This window comes from Eutrigla gurnardus, assembly GCF_963514095.1.
Source record: "Eutrigla gurnardus genome assembly, chromosome: 5".
NCBI lineage: Eukaryota > Metazoa > Chordata > Actinopteri > Perciformes > Triglidae > Eutrigla > Eutrigla gurnardus.
This window is the reverse complement of record NC_139919.1, coordinates 29,278,333-29,297,807: the sequence shown is the minus strand read 5'-3', so window position 1 is coordinate 29,297,807 and position 19,475 is coordinate 29,278,333. Positions and strand designations below refer to the sequence as shown.

Sequence of the window (19,475 nt, the reverse complement as noted above, 5' to 3'; positions counted from 1 at the left end):
TCCACTTTTTCCAGTGTCTGTCCACTCGACACTATTCTCGGTTTTAGTAGTGAAAATTGTCCCACCCACATTTTTTTTCCCGACTCCCATGGCAAATATAATAACAGTAGGGATCAAAGCTCCAATATATGGAAGCCACATTTCAGCCACTGTCAGAAAAAAACTTTCTGAAAACAATGAGAAACTTTCTATTTGGGCTCTATGGGCCTCCATACCAATAGGCCCCTTTTCACAATAGTATTTTTAACACACACATATATATATTGTAAAAATAAGAAAGTGGGGAAATCAGGGAAGAATAATTTAAATATTGGGCAGATAACCTTTAAATAAATATATATTGCCAATATCAATGATTGGACTCTAGTGCCAGAATATTATTATATATTATATATTATAATTTGGATAGATTTCCCTGCCGCGCGACACAGACATTCCTGTTTATTGCCTGTGGAGAGCAGCAATATGCTCGGATGAGCAGCAAACAAGCCTCGGATTTCAGTCAAGAAGAAGAGCAGCGCCGAGTGACGTCACGTGGGGAGATGCGAGCAGTAGCCGCTTCAACACTAATCACACAACATTAATACAACTAGGCTAAGCGCGAGCTAACGCAGCCCCCGCTAGTAGCTACACACTTCGGCTCTTGAATTATCCTACATCCGGGGAATATTGCACGTCTGCGAGATCGTAGACGGTGACAAAAAAAACAAGAAAAGAGGGGGGAGAGACGACAGTTACGGTCGCACGCTGTTATCGTGGCCCTCTTCTTCTTCTTCGCATCCGACCGGAAGGCTAATTTTTTGGGGCTAGCTGATAGCTCCTTTTTTTGCCTTGGCTAGCGTCAAGGCTAGCCAGCCCAGCTAGCTGGCTACTAACGTCGCTAACGATTGGTTAGCTAGCTAGCTAAACTTGCGTCATGGACGAGCTCGTCGTGGAAGTGAGGGGGACGAGCGGGGCCTTTTATAAGGTGAGTTGACGCCTTTATTTGTTGTTGTTTGTTGTAAACGTTGACATTAAAATAGACGGACAGACGTTAGCGGACCGGGGGAGGGGGCGGGGGACGGCGGGGGCTACCCCCGCTCGGACCCTCCGGGCCTCGGTGCTCAACGCCGCACGTAAACAAAGCTAACGCGAAGATGCTACGCTAGCTTAATTTCGTTGAAATATTTTGGTGATAATCACGTGTATGAAGCAATGTAATTAGTGTAGTGTCGGTGGTGTTGACGTAATCGTAATCTCGTGTTATCTGCGAAGCTACGGTGCAGGAGGGGAGGGGAGGGGGGGTGGGGGGTGACAGGTACAACTGCCAAAAAAAATCACTAACGGCTAATTTAATTCGGGATAACAGCGAAGATGAATGTGTGCAGGGAGCTTTTGTTTTCGGGGGCTTATTCTGAAGACAAGCATTTGATTGTGAGAATAAAATATATAATACCACCCGTTGGTGGCTGGCAGCCTTGCTCGAGGGTCCCTGGGCAGATATGAGATACACAGGTGTTGATACTGGGATCAATGGTCACGATGCAGTGACTTAAATCCGTTTGTTTGTGACACAAACAGCACCACAATGGAAGTAAAACGACTATTAAATTGTTGCTTAGTTCAAATAAAATATGTATTATTAGTTGGAATACAAATAAGTTGGAAGCCACTGTGACAAGCTGTCTGTTGGGGTATTAAAAAAATCACTTTAATCCACCTGCAGCTGTCCTGTTAAAGATTTCAAGATCATAAAAAAATAATAAAATATGATATTTAACTAACATTCCCTTTCCCCCACACGTGGAGTTATATCACTCATTGTGACACGGCTATATGAAATGGAAACTTAAAAAGTAAACGAAAGAAAGATGGTGACCAAAAAAAAAGGTCTACTCCCAGTTCTGCACTTGATTTGTGAACCTTAAACATAAACTGTAGAGACTGAATCGGGATTGATCACATGTATTTGTCACAGTAAAATCGTTTGCTGCTGCCGATCTAATGGGAGGAATATGCAGGAATGAACGCACACTGTAGCAGTAATCATGGTGGACTCTTGTGCTGCGTTCAATGCCAGCCGAATTGTTTAGAACGTATAAAGAAAGTGAAGCCGAGGGGAATCTTCCAGACGAGTTGAAGGTGGCAGCATCAACATCACGGTGGATTTCCTCCCGTCTCTTAGTTGGGTGTGGCACCGACAAAGCATATCACTTCATAGATTATTATTTTTGTGTGCACTGTTTCATTATTTGTTTGCCGTTCTTATCAAATCAAGCACTGATAGAGGATCAGCCCACTTTCAGGAGATTAGTCGAACCAAATACACTTCCTTCATTGTCACTTAGTATGAGAGGCAGACCTTGTGCCATTTTGGTTTCACTTTTGATTTCTAATATATGAAAGTATTTTAATTTCTGTAGAGAGAGAATACATTACAGACGTGTTGCTGGCTGTGCTTTCACAAGCATTGAGTCAGTTTCTGAGTCTTCTGCTGAGATGAGTAGGTGATCTACAGTACGTAGCATTAGCTGGATAGCTGCCTCGGACTGTGAATCGTGTGCTATCAAAGGCTAATAAATATGTCGAAACTGTCGAGTTGAGATTTTGATCTGTTTTTCATGCTGTCATGAAAAACTTATTTCATCATTGCTGCCACAATGATGAAATAAGTGACCCGTTGAAATCAGGACAGAAACTTTACATCACGAAGCCATTCAATTCCTAAATATCATCAAATCTCCACCGTGTACTTCGAGCCTGAGGATGCAGAGGTGTGTGTTTTGTGTTGTACAGTAATTTGCTGGGTAAGAAAGAGGACTTTAATGCCCCGGGTTCAGGATGCTAATCCCCCAAAGGGGTAAAGTTGGCGCTTGTTCACGATTTATTGGAGCCAAATCGAGTGCTGCAGGAATGAGGCCTAAAATCCGGAAGTGAGTTAGCATTTTTGCACTGTTCCCTCATTTGAACAGGTATTTAGTTAGATCACTGAAATAAAGGCTCTGTGGTTAACACAAGCTTAAGATATAACAATGTTATCATAATAATGTGTCTTTGCAACAGAGCGTGTTTCATGCAAAAATCCTGTTGGCTCTTTGTTGAAGGAACCAATGTGATGCTAACTTCTATAAATGTGTCATCTCTGCATCCTTTTGAATGTTGGCGGTTATGACGGGTTGTTTTTGCTGATGTTTTCAATTGTTTGTTGAAGAACAGAAAATAATTCTAGTTTCAAGTCTTCTTCGATACAGCATGATGTTCATTTTGTAAATTATGGTCCATTAAGCATTGATTGTGTTAGTTTTGGTTGAAGACGTTTAGTGGTTAAGTTGTTTGTCGTTAGCTGTTACCTGAAAAGGGTCGTCTCTTCTCAATAATAGTCTTATTTATCTGCTGTGAGTGACACAATTAACTAGAGTAGTGAGTGAGGAGTCGGCAATGGCAGTACAACACAGGAAATAAAAAAGTAATTTGAGAAAGTGTGAATTACCGCCACCACGAGACGTTCTGATCACCTGAAATATTATGCAGTTTGCTGCAGCAGGCAGGCAGACAGACAGACGGACGTTATTTCATATCAAACATTAGGTTTGTCATCTTTCATCAACTCGACTGTAGCCGTTCTGTCGTTGTGTGAGGAGTCGTGTGCAGACGAGAGGTCACAAGTCAAGAAAACGTCATTTGTGACCGTTACCTTACCAGGCTAATACAACCCGTAGACGAGTCTCCCTGTCTCTCTCTCTCTTCCTTCCAGGCATTGCTTGTCCTACTTTGCGATACTTGACACACATGGACACAGACTTTGTGTGGGGAGGAAGGAGAGATGGAGCCAAACACTGACTCAAGCCCCCAAACAGACCAATTTGGGCTGTTTTGTCACAAACAGCTTTTGGGCTTGAGTCAGTGTTTGGTAGCAGAGCTGTAACCCTTTCTACAGGTTTTAATGTCAGTTTAAAGCCTGGACTATGAATAACTGTTGCTATTCCCCCCCTGTGATTTTATTCTAGGCCTTTGTGAAGGATGTTCACGAAGGATCAGTCACCGTGGCGTTTGAAAACAAGTGAGTAATGTCAACAGCGCACCATAATGTCTTGTAAAGACGTCACCTTGTGCCGGTGATGACATTCACACTCGTTATGTGTCCCTTTCCGTCCCAGCTGGCAGCCGGAGCGTCAGATCCCCTTCCAGGATGTGCGTTTTCCTCCTCCGACGGGGTTCTGCAAGGAGATCAATGAGAGCGACGAGGTCGAGGTGGGTCCTGGTCTAGGGATGGTTGATCGTGGTGTATTTACATTATCGGGATAATCGTTAATATCGTCACAAGTCACACGATGGGAAAAGCACAGGATACAAAAAGCATGTTTATATTTATTTATGCAGGGAAATCATGTGATTAATGATCATCTTAAATCTTGAAATTAGGCCTGTCTGCCTTGCGCTCCCAGAATGTACCGCATGACGGGAGTCACACAATGACACTTTCATTTAATGAAGATGAAATGTGATGTTAGGTGAAGCTGAACGAGGAATAATCCAACAACGACAGTAATGATGGCAAAGAACTCCACAGAGAGAGAGAGACGTCATGTAAACAAGCTTGTTATCCCCCTACATCTGTACACGGGGATATTAATATGAACCTTATTAAACCTTCAGGTGATCTCTGGCAATATTTAGGTTTTTGTAGTGAGATGAGGAGGTATTGTACTTTTCATTTGAACTTCACCAATCAGCCGTCATCTGTTTACTGCGTCGCTCACGGTGACGGTGTCATACGTTTGTATGTTGTAATACGTTTGGCCTCACAAGTAGTGTGAAAGGTCTCCTTTTTAAAAAGAAGGGCAAAGCCCACGTCAGTTTATCTATGCATTAAATGTGTGTATTTGCGTTCTCTTCATTGTAATGGTCTCAGGTTTGTGTGACGAGTAAAAAGCTTTGTGAAATGAACTGTAATTGTGTGTTTCCAGGTATATTCCAGGGCTAATGACAAGGAGCCGTGTGGATGGTGGCTGGCAAAGGTTCGCATGGTCAAAGGAGAGGTAAGGCCCGTTTTATCAGCAAGCTCCTCCTCCCAGTCCAAATATAGTCACTTCCTTCACTGGGTGCAAAAAGTCTAAGATGGGGAAAGCCAGAATGCCGAACTCGAGGCTTCAAAACTGTAGTCCACGAACCAATGGGTGACGTCACCATGGCGACGTCCACTTCTTATATGCAGTCTGTGTTTTAAACGAGTGGATTGGAAGATTCGATCAAGGTTAACACTCCAGACCTTATTCTTCTCTCTAAGTTGTCTTTAACTTAATGTCCTCTTACAACCCTGTTAAGAGAGGAAATGACATCATCCCTCTCTCCGTGTCTCTAGTTTTACGTTATAGAGTATGCAGCATGTGACGCCACGCTAAACGAGATCGTGACGCTGGAGCGGTTACGGCCGGTCAACCCGAATAAACCGGCCACCAAAACCACCTTCATCAAGATCCGACTGGAGGTTCCCGAGGATCTACGGCAGATGTGAGTTCACTCAGGCACTTTTATCTCCCCGTGACATGTGAGCAGCCTTTTGGTTGGGTTAATAAACAGGACCTGGGCCCCATGTTGACTGTGTTAGTTGGAGGAAAGTTTGGCTATTGCTTGAACATTTCAGTTCTACAGTGATTTTTCTTCTGCAGCTGCTGTTGGGTTGTTTACAGCGTAACGTTGGGGGACGCTGGAAGCAATATTTCTGAAAGTGGATCATTTGTGTCTGTTTTTAATGCCCGTTCATCATTAGAAAACATTTTTACATATTCATTATTAGGCTAGCTTTTTATTATCTGAAGCTTTTTGTTCAACGAGGCTTTCCCCGCTAAAGATGAAGGTTGTTTTTTTTAATAATCGTTTGCAATCAACCGTCAATCATCGGGGCTTTTACAAGGCAGCAAAACATAAATGTGACCATCGGTGGCGGCGAGGGCACTTACCAGTTGACTGATCGAATGTATTGATCTCTTGTGTAAAACAGTGTTTACAGTCTACACATCCGAGCCACTAATGGGTACTGCTGTGTGTCTCCAGTCGATATATATTTATATTTATATATAAATATTTTATATCGTGCACCTCTCTTCAGATAATTGCATATCATTGTTTGTCGGTGAGGGAATTTCAATGTCGTCCAACACCAATCCGCACACGTTTCAGTGTCTTTACACCAATCCCTGAGGAATTGTAGGTAATTATTTCTGACCTGAGTTAACATGACATGAATGATCACTGTTGTGTTGACAGGTGCTCCAAGGAATCGGCGCACAAAGATTTTAAAAAGGCCGTGGGAGGGTTCAGCGTCACGTACGACTCGGAGAAAAAGCAGCTCGTCATTTTGGTTGGTTGAATGTTTTTTTTTTTTACTTTATTTATTGAAGAAAAATAAATTCTGCCCGTCTCATAAATGACCTTTTTACACACACATCCCTGACTTATTGAGTCACTCTGTGGATGAGCTTCACGTGTTTCACAGTCGGATCCTGACTTTGATCGTTCTTGCAGTCTGTGAACGAGGTCACGACAAAGCGGGCGAACATGATGAGCGACATGCACTTCAGGAGCCTCCGCACCAAACTGTCGCTCATGCTGAGGAACGAGGAGGCCAACCGACAGCTGGAGGTACACCGTTACACAAACGCACGAAAAACAGCAACTTCAAATGTGTGTGTTTGTTTAATTTGATCATTCTGCTGTTTAAAAAGACATTAAAGCTTATAGGATTCTCCATCCGGAGCCACTTAACTCCTACTTGCTCACAGGGTTGGTACGGGTGCTGGAAATCCTTGAAAACACTTGAATTTTAGTGTGGCATTTTCAAGTTTTGAAAAGTGCTTGAAATGTGTGTTCTATGTGATGACATCTATGATAGAACAGAGAAAAGACAATCTTCATATTTGAGGGAGTGAAAACAGCATTTTCTGACATTTCTGCTTGAAAAATGACTTTTGAACAGAAGGAATTAGTTTTCCTTTCATTTGTGGTCCTTCTACGTTGTTCACATGTTTTCCTGTTCGTCCCTCTGGGTTTTGTTTCCACAGAGCTCCAGACAGCTGGCGTCACGGTTTCACGAACAGTTCGCCGTTCGGGACGATCTCATGGGTCTGGCCATTGGGACTCACGGGGCCAACATTCAGCAAGCACGTAAAGTTCCTGGCGTCACTAACATAGACCTGGATGAGGAGACGTGCACCTTTCACATATACGGAGAGGTAGAATGTCTCTGTAATACGTAGATTAGCTGATGGATGCGTCCCTCTTGTGCCGGGATTTATTCCTACAGACTCGAATGTAGAGATGTTTTTGGAAAAAACGAGTTTCAAAGCTTCTTGTTGTTCATATTTTTGTGTTTGAGGTGAAGAAGTGACAGAATTCTGTGGTTTGTCTCAGGATCAGGATGCCGTCCGGGCAGCGAGGAGCTTCCTGGAGTTCTCTGAAGACGTCATCAAGGTTCCCAGGAACTTAGTGGGTGAGTAAAATCCTGACGTCGCCAACTGTTAGTGAAACCTCAAAGCCCCAGCGGACTGAATGATGAGGTTTTTGCCCCTTACAGGGAAGGTGATTGGAAAAAACGGCAAACTGATCCAGGAAGTGGTGGATAAGTCCGGCGTGGTCCGGGTTCGTATTGAGCCTGAGAATGACAAAAAGCCGGCGGTGGCAGCAGCGGCGGCAGCAGCAGTAGACGAGGTCAGTGGGAACGGAAAGAGCAGCACTATCTTCCTATCTGCCTGCTCACAGCTACCATGAGGAGCTTTTATCTATATTATTTATAACCCTTAACCCTCGGTTGTGGCGGTCCCTGAGGCCAAAAGCGAAAAGCGGTGGTGCTTCTCAACACCAGATTCCCTGAAGAAAACCTCTCATTTAACGGCAGCAGTGTCCTGGTTCTGGTTCTCCCATGCCTCCCTTCCCTCTAGTGGGCCCAGCAATACGACTACAGGTCAAAGACAGCAGGGAAGCAGGATCTGGGTCCGTCTGCAGTGGGCTGGTCGCAGCTGGAGTCTCTGGTGAAGCTGCAGGATTTCCTCTTTATTTCACGCAGAATCAAATGCGGTGGCACCGATGTGGAGAGAATAACTAAACAGTTTAATAGTAGTATCGTCTCGTTTACTTCTGTAGGTCATACAGAGATATCAGTAGTACATTGAGACTCTTAGGCTACGTTCACACCGCAGGTCTTAATGCACAATTCCGATTTATGGCTCAAATCCGATTTTTTGTTTGGCTGTTCACATTACCTCTTTAAATGCGGCCTGTCTACGGATTGCTGTGTGAACAGCTCACGCTCCTGAAGTGACCCGCATGCGCAGTTGATCATTGATGACATCACGCCACAGCGGTGTTTACGGAAGCAAACATGGCAACGGCAACCGGTAACGTGGGACTGTATGGCTTCATGCTAAAAACAGTGTGTGGCGGCAGCCGGCAAATTTGTGAGCGGGTGATTGCACGAAGGAGGAAGAGGAGAAAGAAAATTCACTGCTGATGTCCTCCATGTTTGTTTTGGCTCCCGCCCGCTTTTCAATCAACTTTATTTGTCATTCATTTACAAAACAGTGCAGCGCGGGTCAGAATGACGTCAAAGTCGCATTAAATGCGACCTGGCTGTTCAGACTGCGGTCGCATTCAAAAAAATCCGATACGTATCCGATTCAGTACCACATTTAAATGTGGCCTGAATCTGATTAGAAAATGTCAGATTCAATGCGACTTGTGCTGTTCACATTGTCAAAAGCAAATCAGATATGGGTCACATATGAGCGAAAAAATCAGATTCAGGTCACTTGTAACTGCGGTGTGAACGTAGCCTTAGAGTCAGATAAAAGTTCCTCATAGTAACCTTTTTTATACTGAAATCAGGTCAGCCCTCGTCCCCTCAAGTCTGTCAGTCCAATAATGACTAGATCTTAAATATGCATCATTGGAGAACAGATCAGATGCAAGACGAGATGATTTAATCTGCCTTCCTCTGAACCTCTCACAGGGATTGGTGCCATTTGTATTCGTGGGGACCAAGGAGAGCATCTCCAACGCTACAGTGCTGCTGGACTATCACCTCAACTACCTGAAGGTCTGTATAATCACCCGTCATAACAACACGCTGTATCAGCAGTCTGCAGTCACCCTCTGACTTATTAACGTCACTATTTGTGCTTTGATTTGTATTTAATTCATCTGAAATTGGGCTTGTGGTTCGTGTCCGTGCTTGTTTAGTTGTCACGGTAAAATATTGTCACTGAGCAAAAATGATTTTACCAAAACATTGAAAATAAAAAAGCATTTAAAGACTTTGTTTCACGGTTTTAATCCTGGATTAGAAGGTCTAATTCAGAGCCCAGTTTCGAGTGCATCTCGAGGAACTCGCCTGATTAAAAGCAGACTGTGTGTGTGTGTTCGTGTGTCTGTTTGTGTGTGTAAACATGTAAATTGTCTCCTTTACGTCCACAGGAGGTGGACCAGCTTCGTCTGGAGCGTCTTCAGATCGACGAGCAGCTGAGGCAGATAGGAGGAGGCGGTGGAGGAGGAGGGACCGGGCCCCGAAACCTCAAAGACAAAACCTACGTGTTCGACAACGGCATGGGGGTGGGGGGGATGGGGAGAGGAGGAGGAGGAGGAGGGAAGCCCTACGGAGGAGGGGGAGGAAGAGGAGGCCGAGGGCGGAGAGGAGGAGGTGCAGCCTTCGCCTCAGGTACGATGACACGACAACGTGAGAGTTCATCAAATCAATTATATTCATATGTTTATGCATTGGAGGGAATGAAAATGATCTGAATGTTTAAGTCATTGGTTTGGATGTGAAGGGCAGGATGAGGAAGAAAGGACCCGATTCTCTGATTGAGGTTATTTTCAGACGGATTTGATGGAAAGTAATCACTTAACTTTTTGGCCCATTTCAGGGTAAAAAAAAGCACATGAAACTTGCAGCTATAAGGACAGAATGGATGGTCTGGTTTCTAAACCAAACTTTTATCATCCCCCCTTCAGGCACCAACTCGGAGGCGTCCAACGCTTCGGAGACGGAGTCGGACCACAAAGACGAGCTCAGCGATTGGTCGCTGGCCCCCACCGAGGAGCTGATGACGGGAGGCGGGACGCTGCCCAGACGGACGGATGGGAGGAAGAGAGCGGGCGCTGGAGGAGGGCCGCGAGGGCGAGGGGGGAGGGGGAGAGGAGGGGGAGGCTATAAAGGTAGGATTCATCACCGTCGTCCATAATCATGCTTCCACGTCATTTAGGAGCCAGAGAAGAGTCACGTCTGTTATTTACATTCATGGAGATTACCTTTTTATAAACGATGAGGAGGAAGGAATAAGTTATTAAATTATAGCCAGAATGATGGGAATGAATCAAATAGTGAGATCATCTGCTCATATATACTTGTGTCGAGTGTTCAAGGAGATCCACACTTGAATTTGAAAAAAGGAATTCCCCCCTGAAGGGTCGGATAACACACAAAGATTCAACAGCATTTTTAAGCTGCTTCCTGCCTGCGAGCCGGTTCCTCAGACTCTGAAGGTTGTTGTTTGATTCTGCTTTGGTTTGTTTTCATCGCCCCGTGAGGTGATGGGAACGAGGACGATACCCGTGAGTTGAGACTCAAGGTTTCGTCTGTCCTGGTTTTAGGTGACGACATGCAGTGGAGCGAGCCAAGACCTCGTCATATCCGAGACCCCAAGACGAGAGCGCAGGAAGACACTCTACAGGTAACACTCACCACCACAACCTGCTGTGTTTGAATCATCCCAATATCTCGGCAACACTCCTCAGCTATCACAGATTATGAATTCAATTAGTGGAAAGCGAGAAAATCACCCACAGAAATATTGTTTTTCCCTGATCTGTGCCTGCATCACGTCTCAGTCCAACAGGCCAAAAACTCACTCGCTCACATGACAGCGAGCTTATTAAAAGAAATCACTGAGAAAATGGTCCTACTTCTCTCTGCTGGCCACCAGGGGGCGACTCCTCTCTGGTTGTATAGAAGTCTATGAGAAAATGGTCCTACTTCTCTCTGCTGGCCACCAGGGGGCGACTCCTCTCTGGTTGTATAGAAGTCTATGAGAAAATGGTCCTCCTTCTCTCTGCTGGCCACCAGGGGGCGACTCCTCTCTGGTTGTATAGAAGTCTATGAGAAAATGGTCCTACTTCTCTCTGCTGGCCACCAGGGGGCGACTCCTCTCTGGTTGTATAGAAGTCTATGAGAAAATGGTCCTACTTCTCTCTTGATGTATTATCTCAGTAAACATTGTAAACATGAGTTTATGGTCTCAATCTCTAGTTTCAAGTCTTCTTCAATCCAGCATGATGTTCATTTAGTACATTATGGTCCACAGATCCGCGTGGACGGCAACAATGAGCGGAGCGTGCAGCACTCTTCAGGGGGGCGAGGAGGAGGAGGAGGAGGACCTTCCTCGTCCCAGGGAGGTGTTGGCGGCGTAGGTGTCGGCGGCGTAGGTGTCGGCGGCGAAGGCCCGACTCGTCATCACCACCAGAGACCCATCAGAGACCGAGGGATGAAGAAGGACAAACAGGACGCTCCTCCTCCGCTGGTGAACGGAGTGTCGTAGACGCCACTGGAGGACCTTTTCTCACATACACACTCAGAAACACACACAGGCAACTGGTCATAAACCGCCGTAGTCTCTCTCTCTCTCTCTCTCTCTCTCTCTCTCTCTCTTTCTCTCTCTCGCTCCCTCTCTCTCTCTCTCTTTCTGTCTGTCTCCATCAAACACGTGAATATACACATGTCATCAGCATTGAAGAGTTTACCGTAGTGAAGTCGTAGACCAGAGGTCTTTGAGTGTCCTGGTCTGGTCTGGTCTGGTCTGGTCTGGTCTGGTCTGGTCTGGACTGGTCTGGTCCTGACTGTTCGGGGGTCTCCTGTTATTCTCTGCAGGGACAAATGTAACAAAGTACTTTTTTGAAATGAAAAGAAGAGGAAGGATTTGACTCATTTTTTTCACAAAGGCATTAACCCCAAACGTGTTCCCCGACCCACCGGAGGCAAATCACTGTTGGCTCATCAATTAAATTGGATGATTTTATTTTTAATTGTATTGATTTATTTAAATGCCACAGCCCCGTTTTGGACTTCCTCACCCCAGAAATCAAACAAACCCAGGAAATGAACAGTTGAGGAAACAGAATTACAGAAACTAAAGACGGCAGGATGGAAACCCGTTCCTCCCCTCCTCCTGGAACTTTAAACATTTGGACTGTTTAATGTAGAGATGATCTGAAGGCTCACTTTGGTTTTAGTTTTTTCTGAGGCAGAGAATTTATTTCTGTTGGCCTAAAGCTCCGAAAATCCAGCACTTTGAGTGAGTTCAACCTGCCGCTGAAATCAGCAGAATGGAGTTAAAGTGTCCATGTTTCATTATAAAGGTATGCATGAGGCAAAAAAATCACCAAGGGGACATCCCGTCATTTCAGTCATCTGTGTTTGGTTTCATGTTGCCAAGATATTGTAAAAAAAAAAAATAATAATAATAATTTCAGTTTATGAATCCAACGGGGGAAACATGAATCTGAGGCACTCTGATGCAAATCAACTGCTTTTACACGAGCAGAGATATTAACTCCTCGGAGTCTTCAACAGGGTACAACATCATGTCAGGCACTGCTGTTTTTTTAATCTTAAATGATCATCATGACCATCAAGTCTCCTCCAGGCTGACTCGTCTACTTAAACACTGTAATGTTCAGAACGTAGAAACAGCAGAAGATCTGCGTGATTCGGAAAAAATCAGGTTCACCCCAAAATCAAAAATCCATTACTGTAGGCTCACGTCTACGTCTGTTTTAAGCATTATCTCGAGGAACGGCGTCGTGGTTTCTGCAAAGAGACTTTGCTGCGTGCCATTAATGAAAATCCCATAATATTGGAGAGACTCAATAACCGATACGAATGTGTTTTTGATTTTGGGGGTGGAAATAAAATCCTACAGCTGTAAATCAACACAAAGAATTCTAAATTCAGACGTAAACACTTGTGAACGTGTGTTCACAGTGGTTCATGAGTAAAAGCTGGGACTTGGTCACGTCTACGGAGGTCCAGGTCCTGGCCCTGGTCCACCAGACCTTAACGAAGGGGGCTCACATCCACTTCCATTCACTTCCATTTTTATTAAAGTGCTTTTTCTTTTAAAAAGAGACGCAGTTGAAATCATTACAGTTTGCTTTCAGACAAACCTCGTCAGTTTGTGACATGAGCTTTTTCTTTTTAATTTATGAAAACCTTTGTATTTAACCTTTTTTTCTGATTTGCAGTTAGAAAAAAAACCTGTTTGAAGTATTACTGTAGAAGAAACCTTCCACTGAGTTATACCTTGATAAAAATAAAAAAAAAGAATTTGGTGTAAGTTTTATTCTTCTCGTTTTGCAACTTATTCAGGATCTGCCCCCTTTTAACTTTTTTATTTTTTATTAATCTTATTTAATTTTATTTCCTTGTGTCTGATTTCTAGCCTATCATTCATTATCCACAGCCATGAATTACTATTTTAATTTCGGATTCTCCTCTACTTCTTGGTTTTAAAATGCCTGATTGCTGATTTGAGTTAAAGCCACGGTAAAGTTTAGTTAATTCGGGTTTAATGAAGCAAGATTTTCACCATTAGTGCCTCGGATTTATGCTCCTCCATATCTGTGAATCTGTGAAAAGATATTTCTGTCTGTTTAAACACCTCTAATGTTATTATTATTATTTATTTTTTTACGTGTTTCTTTCACGGATGCTTCTTTGACTATACAGATTTTTTTTTTTTTATGGTTTTGGGGAGGCACAATGGTGCGAGACGACCTTACAGTTTCATTCAGTCATTTTGTCCCGAAGCGGTTCCAGTTTTCTATCATCGCTTTACTTTGCTCAAAAATAACTGGTCTCATAAGTCTTCTGCATGAAAATATCCTTAATGACATTATTATCATCATCGCCATCAAAATAAATGAAAAAACAAAACAGTGTAGAAAAAAAATTGTACCCTCAATTTGGCCGAGTGTCGGAAACATTTTACTGTTTAACTGAAACGTGAGAAAGTTAAAAAAAAAAAAAAAAAAAGTCCTTTCTCTGTGCATTCGTAGGCTTAACGACTTTCATGAAAATACCGTATGACATCATATAATCTCACCGTGAGCGAGCTAGCTGTGATTTTCAAAACAGGCTCATTACTTTTAGTTTAAATGCATTTAATGGGAATTATTGATTTATTTTAATTATTTTTAATGTGATGCGAGATTCAGTTAGCCTTGCAAAAAAAACTGCCCATAGAAATGTCCTTCATAGGGATAGTTTCTACTTCCTCTACCGGAGTCTATCTGAACACAAGAATCTTCTTCGTAGAGAAAGTCTCTACTTATTGAAATAAGTTAACTCGCATTCTTGCTAAAACTTAGATGATAGATTGATAAAACTCATGTCTGTTTGTAAATATAAAGCTGGAGCCAGAAGGTGATTAGCTTAGCTTAGCTAAACACTGGAAACGGGGAAACAGCTAACCTCACTTCAGCCAAACTCCGCCTACCAGCACTTCTAAAACTCGCTAATTAACATATCTGCTTTGTTTTATCTGTACAAACAAAATATGACATTTTATAGCCAGACGTTACTAGCTGTTTTCCCTTTGCGTCTAGTTTTTATGCTAAGCTAACACACGGCTGGTTCCAGTATGCTACTTATGAAAGAAAGTGAATGTGGGTTATTTCCAAAATTCCTTTAACTAAAATATCATTAATTGGGAGTGTTAGCATAGCATTAAAATAGACCGCTGTGTACACATCACGTGAGACAATTTTTCATCATATCTAGAAAAGCCGCGAATGCTCGGAGAGTCCTCGCCTGTAATTTGACATGTGCCTTTTAACCGCGGCTAGCATCACAACGTAGACGGTGTAAATCAGGGATGACGAAACCCGGCGTGTACCGACATGTAGAGTCCGTAAACGTGAGCCGCTAGCTGAAGACCTGGTTCAACCGACGAGAGACTTCGGTTGCTTTTCGTAGTTCATGATCACGAGTGGCTCTTACTTGGGTTCCGAACTGAAGTCAAAAAATGAAAACATTTTATCTTGTATCTTATAATTATCTCATTAGCCCTTTTGGAAAGTAACGGAAGGAATGAAAATGTTTCGTAGGTTGAGCCAGGTCCGATCTTTTAACCGGAGATCAGTGTACCTTTCCAGTCTTGTGGTGCATCGACAGGTTTTTTGAGATTTTATTATTATGAATTTTTCCCAATCAGTGTTACTTTGTGTCATTCCTCCTTGACTTTGACTTTGGCCGACAACCGTCAGCATCGCCCGTTAGAAACGGTTGTAACGAATCACAAAACTGTCTTTTTTCTTAAGTGTGATCGGTGTCGAATTTGAAATCTCACGGATCCGTTTGGGACCTTTTCTTGCTTTTCACTCATGCTGCAGACATTTTTTTTAATCCGTTAACGAACTGAAACGACAAAACGGCTCGATTAGTGAAGGCAACTTCTATACGGAGCATCAACAGTATGGAGTTGCTTTGTGTTGTAAAAACATGAGATGTTGGGGGGGGGGGGCGTTCTGTATATAATGATGTCATTACTTGTCTGAGAAAAGATTTGTACAATTGTTTCAAACGTGCACTTATCCTGATATTTTCTTCTTTTTGCTGTTTAATATCAGTCAACTTACTAGAGCGCTTGATAATACACGTAACGATGTGTGAAGAATAGTTTCCTCTATAAGGAGGGTTGAGTCACAGCTGCCAACGTTACATTTCAGGGAAAATCCACCCTAAAACTGAATTAATTGATAAAATGAAACACCGGAAATTTGACTGACGTGATGACAGAACCTCCGTGGCTTGCTTCGGCTTGTTTGGGTTTATTTTCTGGGTCTCAAAACAATGAAATGGATCCAATATGTGCATTAACGTGATCCACATGGGCCCTTCAGAGGATTTTCCCTTAGATCGGCAGTTTAATAATAATACGTTTCCATATTGTTTTATAAAAATGTCTCTACTCTGAAGAAAATGTGAACATAAAGACAGAAAGCAGCACTTTAATCCTTTATCTTTTCCTGGTGTGGGAACGCATCACTGACTGATTGAAAGCAACACATTTTCTTGCAGTTTTTATTTTTTTTTTGTGGTGGATGAGTGTGAAAGTTTTAATGCATCCATTTCTTTATCTCCCCAAGAAAAATGTAACAATTTGTTTCAACGCTGTAAAAGATAGCGGTCGACCTTCTAGCTCTAGGAAATAGTTTGCCTCCGACAGGAACTCAAGTACCGGTATGTGAATGATGTTTTGTGGTGGATTTTCCCTTTAATTGTAAGAAGATGAGGTCGCTCCCTGAACTCATCACCTCTCTCGTATAGAGACGGGTGTTTCGTTTGGATTAGCATTTTATTATTTGTTTATTTTTGTGCAGCAGCTCAGTCGGATGCTTTAGGAAGCTGCTGCAGTCGAGTCCCTCTACATCCGTGGCGGAGCTGCAACCGGCCCGGCAGTGGATGGTATTGTGCCTCCAAACACCAGGTTCAGAGTGTATGTTTGACCTTTTAAGCCACCGGACGCAGTTTAACTGGCTTCTTTTTTTTTCAGTGCTTTGGTTTGACTTTAAGGCGGATTCCTAACAACCCGCCGCGCTCGGCCGAGGCTTTGTACTATAGTGGAAAATGTACATTTAAACAAAAACAAAAAAAGATGAGGGAGGACTGTTGCATGCTGAAGACTCGGTGCTAATGAAGCATTTCTATAATGGGGATCAAGAATCTCCTGTAACAGACCCGGTCCTCAAACGTCTACGTTAACCGTTAACGTAGCGCCCTCGGTCCGGTCGTCTAACCTGCTGATAACGTTGTTGTGAAACCATTCGGGATCCCAAACCAAAGTTTTAACACAAAGAGCAGCATTTAATTCCCCAGGAGCTGTTTACATGACTTATGTTTGTTGTTTTTGGCATGACGACGCAGTCCTCAACGAGGTCCTCAACGTGGTCCTAAACTTGGTCCTCAACAAGGTCCTAAATGAGGTCCTCAATGTGGTCGTAAATTAGGTCCAAAATGAGGTCCTCAACGTGGTCCTCAACGTGGTCCTAAACGAGGTCCTAAATGAGGTCCTCCGTCTCCAGTTCATTAGAACAGTACAATATTTAATTTCGTGCTCCATAAAGTAGAACGGCATTTCTAAATGGCTTTTAATTCACATGAAACTTTTCATATTAGAAATGATGACGGGCATCTTTACGTTCCCGTCGGAGAAAAATGGCAGCTGTTCACGTAGAGAAGGGTTTCATGTGAGTTGACGATGTCATTGGTTGCCGTGGGAACGGTTCCCCGTGGAACGTTGTTCAGAGAGCAAAAATTGAAGGGTAGTATTTTCTCAAGTTTTTACCCATGATCCAATGTGGTGCGAGTGATTTAATCTGCATTTTTTGCGTGAATGATGGGACCAAGACCCAACAGATGCTGAAATCTGAACAAATCCGAAATCTTACTCTTAAAGCTTAAAGCTGGGTCATCTTGCTAATGTGCTCAGTAGGGATCCGACGATATAAGATTTTATCACCTGGCGGGATAAAAAAACACAATAAGTTGATTGTGATAATCATGAATATTGTCACGAGTTACGTGGAAAATGCAGTCTAGCTTGCCATCGTGGTAGAGAAGTGAAAAATACAGGAATTATGTCATCAGGCATATGTTTATTGATGCAGCGAGACCTTGTGATTAGCATATTTAAGATTGTTGGATTATTTGTTTTTCACAAAAAAAAGTGCCCCATCTGTGATGCAATAAACTTTGTTCCTAAGAAATTGTAAGTTAAAGGTGATTCCAGGATGTTTTAGTGCTATTTTTAACAGTTTTACATTTATTTTATTATCTGGGATAATTTTGTGATTCCCGATTATTTTGGCCGGAACATGAAATCGTCATATCGTCCTATCTCTAGTGGTCAGCTGACTAATTTAAAGACGTCATCCATACTGTCAAACATGCAGCGATGCAGGGATTTAAATCGGGGAATCCAAACTTAAAGAGTCCCACGTGACCATTTTGCATCCCTCCTTCGCTCCCCCACCTTTTTGTCCAGTTGGGGTTGTGAATCAGTTATAAAAATAACTTGTAGTTGCTTCCGAGTCCCACAGCAGAATGTACATAACCAATATAACAAATGTAAAGGAGACACATGCGGCCGAGCGCCAGAACGTGAAGACACGCAAATAATCTGTAGATACTTAAAAACCAGGGTAGTCAAAAACAAACAAAAAAAAAAGCTGTAAACCTTGTGTGCACTTTTGAGCATTTTTCTTCTTCTGTTTCCTTTTGTACATACTACTAGCATTTAAGACGTTTGGGTTGACATGTCTGGTTATAGTGCAATATATTTTGTATGCAAGCAGTTTCGATAAATAAAGGTCGATCCTCCTCCGTTAGCGCCGGCTGATCTCTGCATCTTATCACTTCAGGATTTCACTGGGGGAGCGTTGCCATGGCAGCAAAGACCTATTGACGGGTCCTGTAGTTGAGGATCCGGCTGGGCCGACGTATATCAAATATATGAGCCTGTTCTTATGTCATAACCTGATATTTAAGGGTTTGGGTGCACCGCCTCTGCGGCCCAGACTTGCCCTGACCAAACCAAGCGGCAACCTCTGGTTCTAAAAAAGTGAAGCCAAAGCTGAAGTGCCTTAAACTTGCATTCTCTCTCCTGGCCATCAGGGGCCGACTGAAAAAGAAGTCTGATTATATTGACAGAATAAGAATGAATTAGAAATTGACCCGACTTCTCTCTTGATTTATGCAAATTGCTACTAATTATGTTTTACTAAATAACATTTAGTTGTAGTTTAATTTCGTTGACCTTGAATTATAGAAGCTAACTTTGTTAACAGCTTTACACCAGAATCCAGATGGATCCAGATCCAGTAAGGTTGCTGCTTTTGTTTTATGGTCTGAACCATATCTGAGAGTGTGAGGGAATCAAAACCATTAATCTAAAACAATGGGCTAAAAGATCCTAAAAAGCCCCGTCGAGCTTTCATGACCTGCAGTCATTTCCTCAGTTGTTGATATAAAAACGCTGACTAGAACAGCTTGAATGTGTTTTTTTATCTGTATCGTTCCTTCAGGGATCCTCCCACAGTTATTCCCTCCGTTCTGTTCATTACAACCTCGTATGCTGAAGCCTCGTGGCCTTGAATACGATCAGCGTGAAACAACCAGGTGGAAGCTCAAGAGAAATTACGATACAAGGTTTTCCTTGTGAGGCCGTTGAGCACAGCTATGATCGGGAGTCAAGGCCGAGCTCCTTGGCCCCCCACCGATCCCTAAACCGGACGAAGGAAACTCCTGAACTCATTATAACATGATAAGGGTTCTGATTGCTAATGTAATCCTTCTAAAAGCCACTTTTGTTGTACTAAGCAGTATTTGCTTTGAATAAATGGACAAATATGAAGCCCTCGGGTAAATGCCGAACGTATTTATTCAGAAT

At 42.9% G+C, this 19,475-nt stretch overlaps 1 protein-coding gene across 4 annotated transcripts; it reads left to right on the top strand.

The window, feature by feature from the left end:
• Positions 1-529: 529 nt before the first annotated feature.
• Positions 530-18,406, top strand: fmr1 (fragile X messenger ribonucleoprotein 1). 4 transcript variants are annotated; one of them, XR_014597107.1, is made up of 16 exons: positions 530-967; positions 3,987-4,039; positions 4,137-4,230; positions 4,947-5,018; positions 5,342-5,490; positions 6,247-6,340; positions 6,505-6,621; positions 7,041-7,211; positions 7,390-7,468; positions 7,553-7,686; positions 8,984-9,070; positions 9,448-9,688; positions 9,985-10,188; positions 10,624-10,703; positions 11,334-16,986; positions 17,035-18,406. XR_014597107.1 is itself a non-coding variant. In XM_084008993.1 (16 exons), the coding sequence occupies exons 1-16, from the start codon at positions 917-919 to the stop codon at positions 11,565-11,567; spliced, it is 1,830 nt and encodes a 609-aa protein (XP_083865119.1). In that variant the 5' UTR covers positions 530-916; the 3' UTR covers positions 11,568-18,406. The 4 variants fall into 4 exon arrangements, 2 of the variants coding, with proteins under 2 accessions (XP_083865119.1, XP_083865118.1); XR_014597108.1 differs by having other exon boundaries at positions 11,334-17,010; positions 17,047-18,406; XM_084008993.1 differs by having other exon boundaries at positions 11,334-11,424; positions 11,455-18,406.
• The last annotated feature ends 1,069 nt before the right edge of the window (positions 18,407-19,475 follow it).

Coding starts and splice junctions, on each gene's coding strand:
- fmr1 (XM_084008992.1), top strand. CDS start 917: ATGGACGAGCTCGTCGTGGAAGTGAGGGGGACGAGCGGGGCCTTTTAT. Junction 968..3,986: donor CGAGCGGGGCCTTTTATAAG/GTGAGTTGACGC, acceptor ATTTTATTCTAG/GCCTTTGTGAAGGATGTTCA. Junction 5,019..5,341: donor TTCGCATGGTCAAAGGAGAG/GTAAGGCCCGTT, acceptor CCGTGTCTCTAG/TTTTACGTTATAGAGTATGC.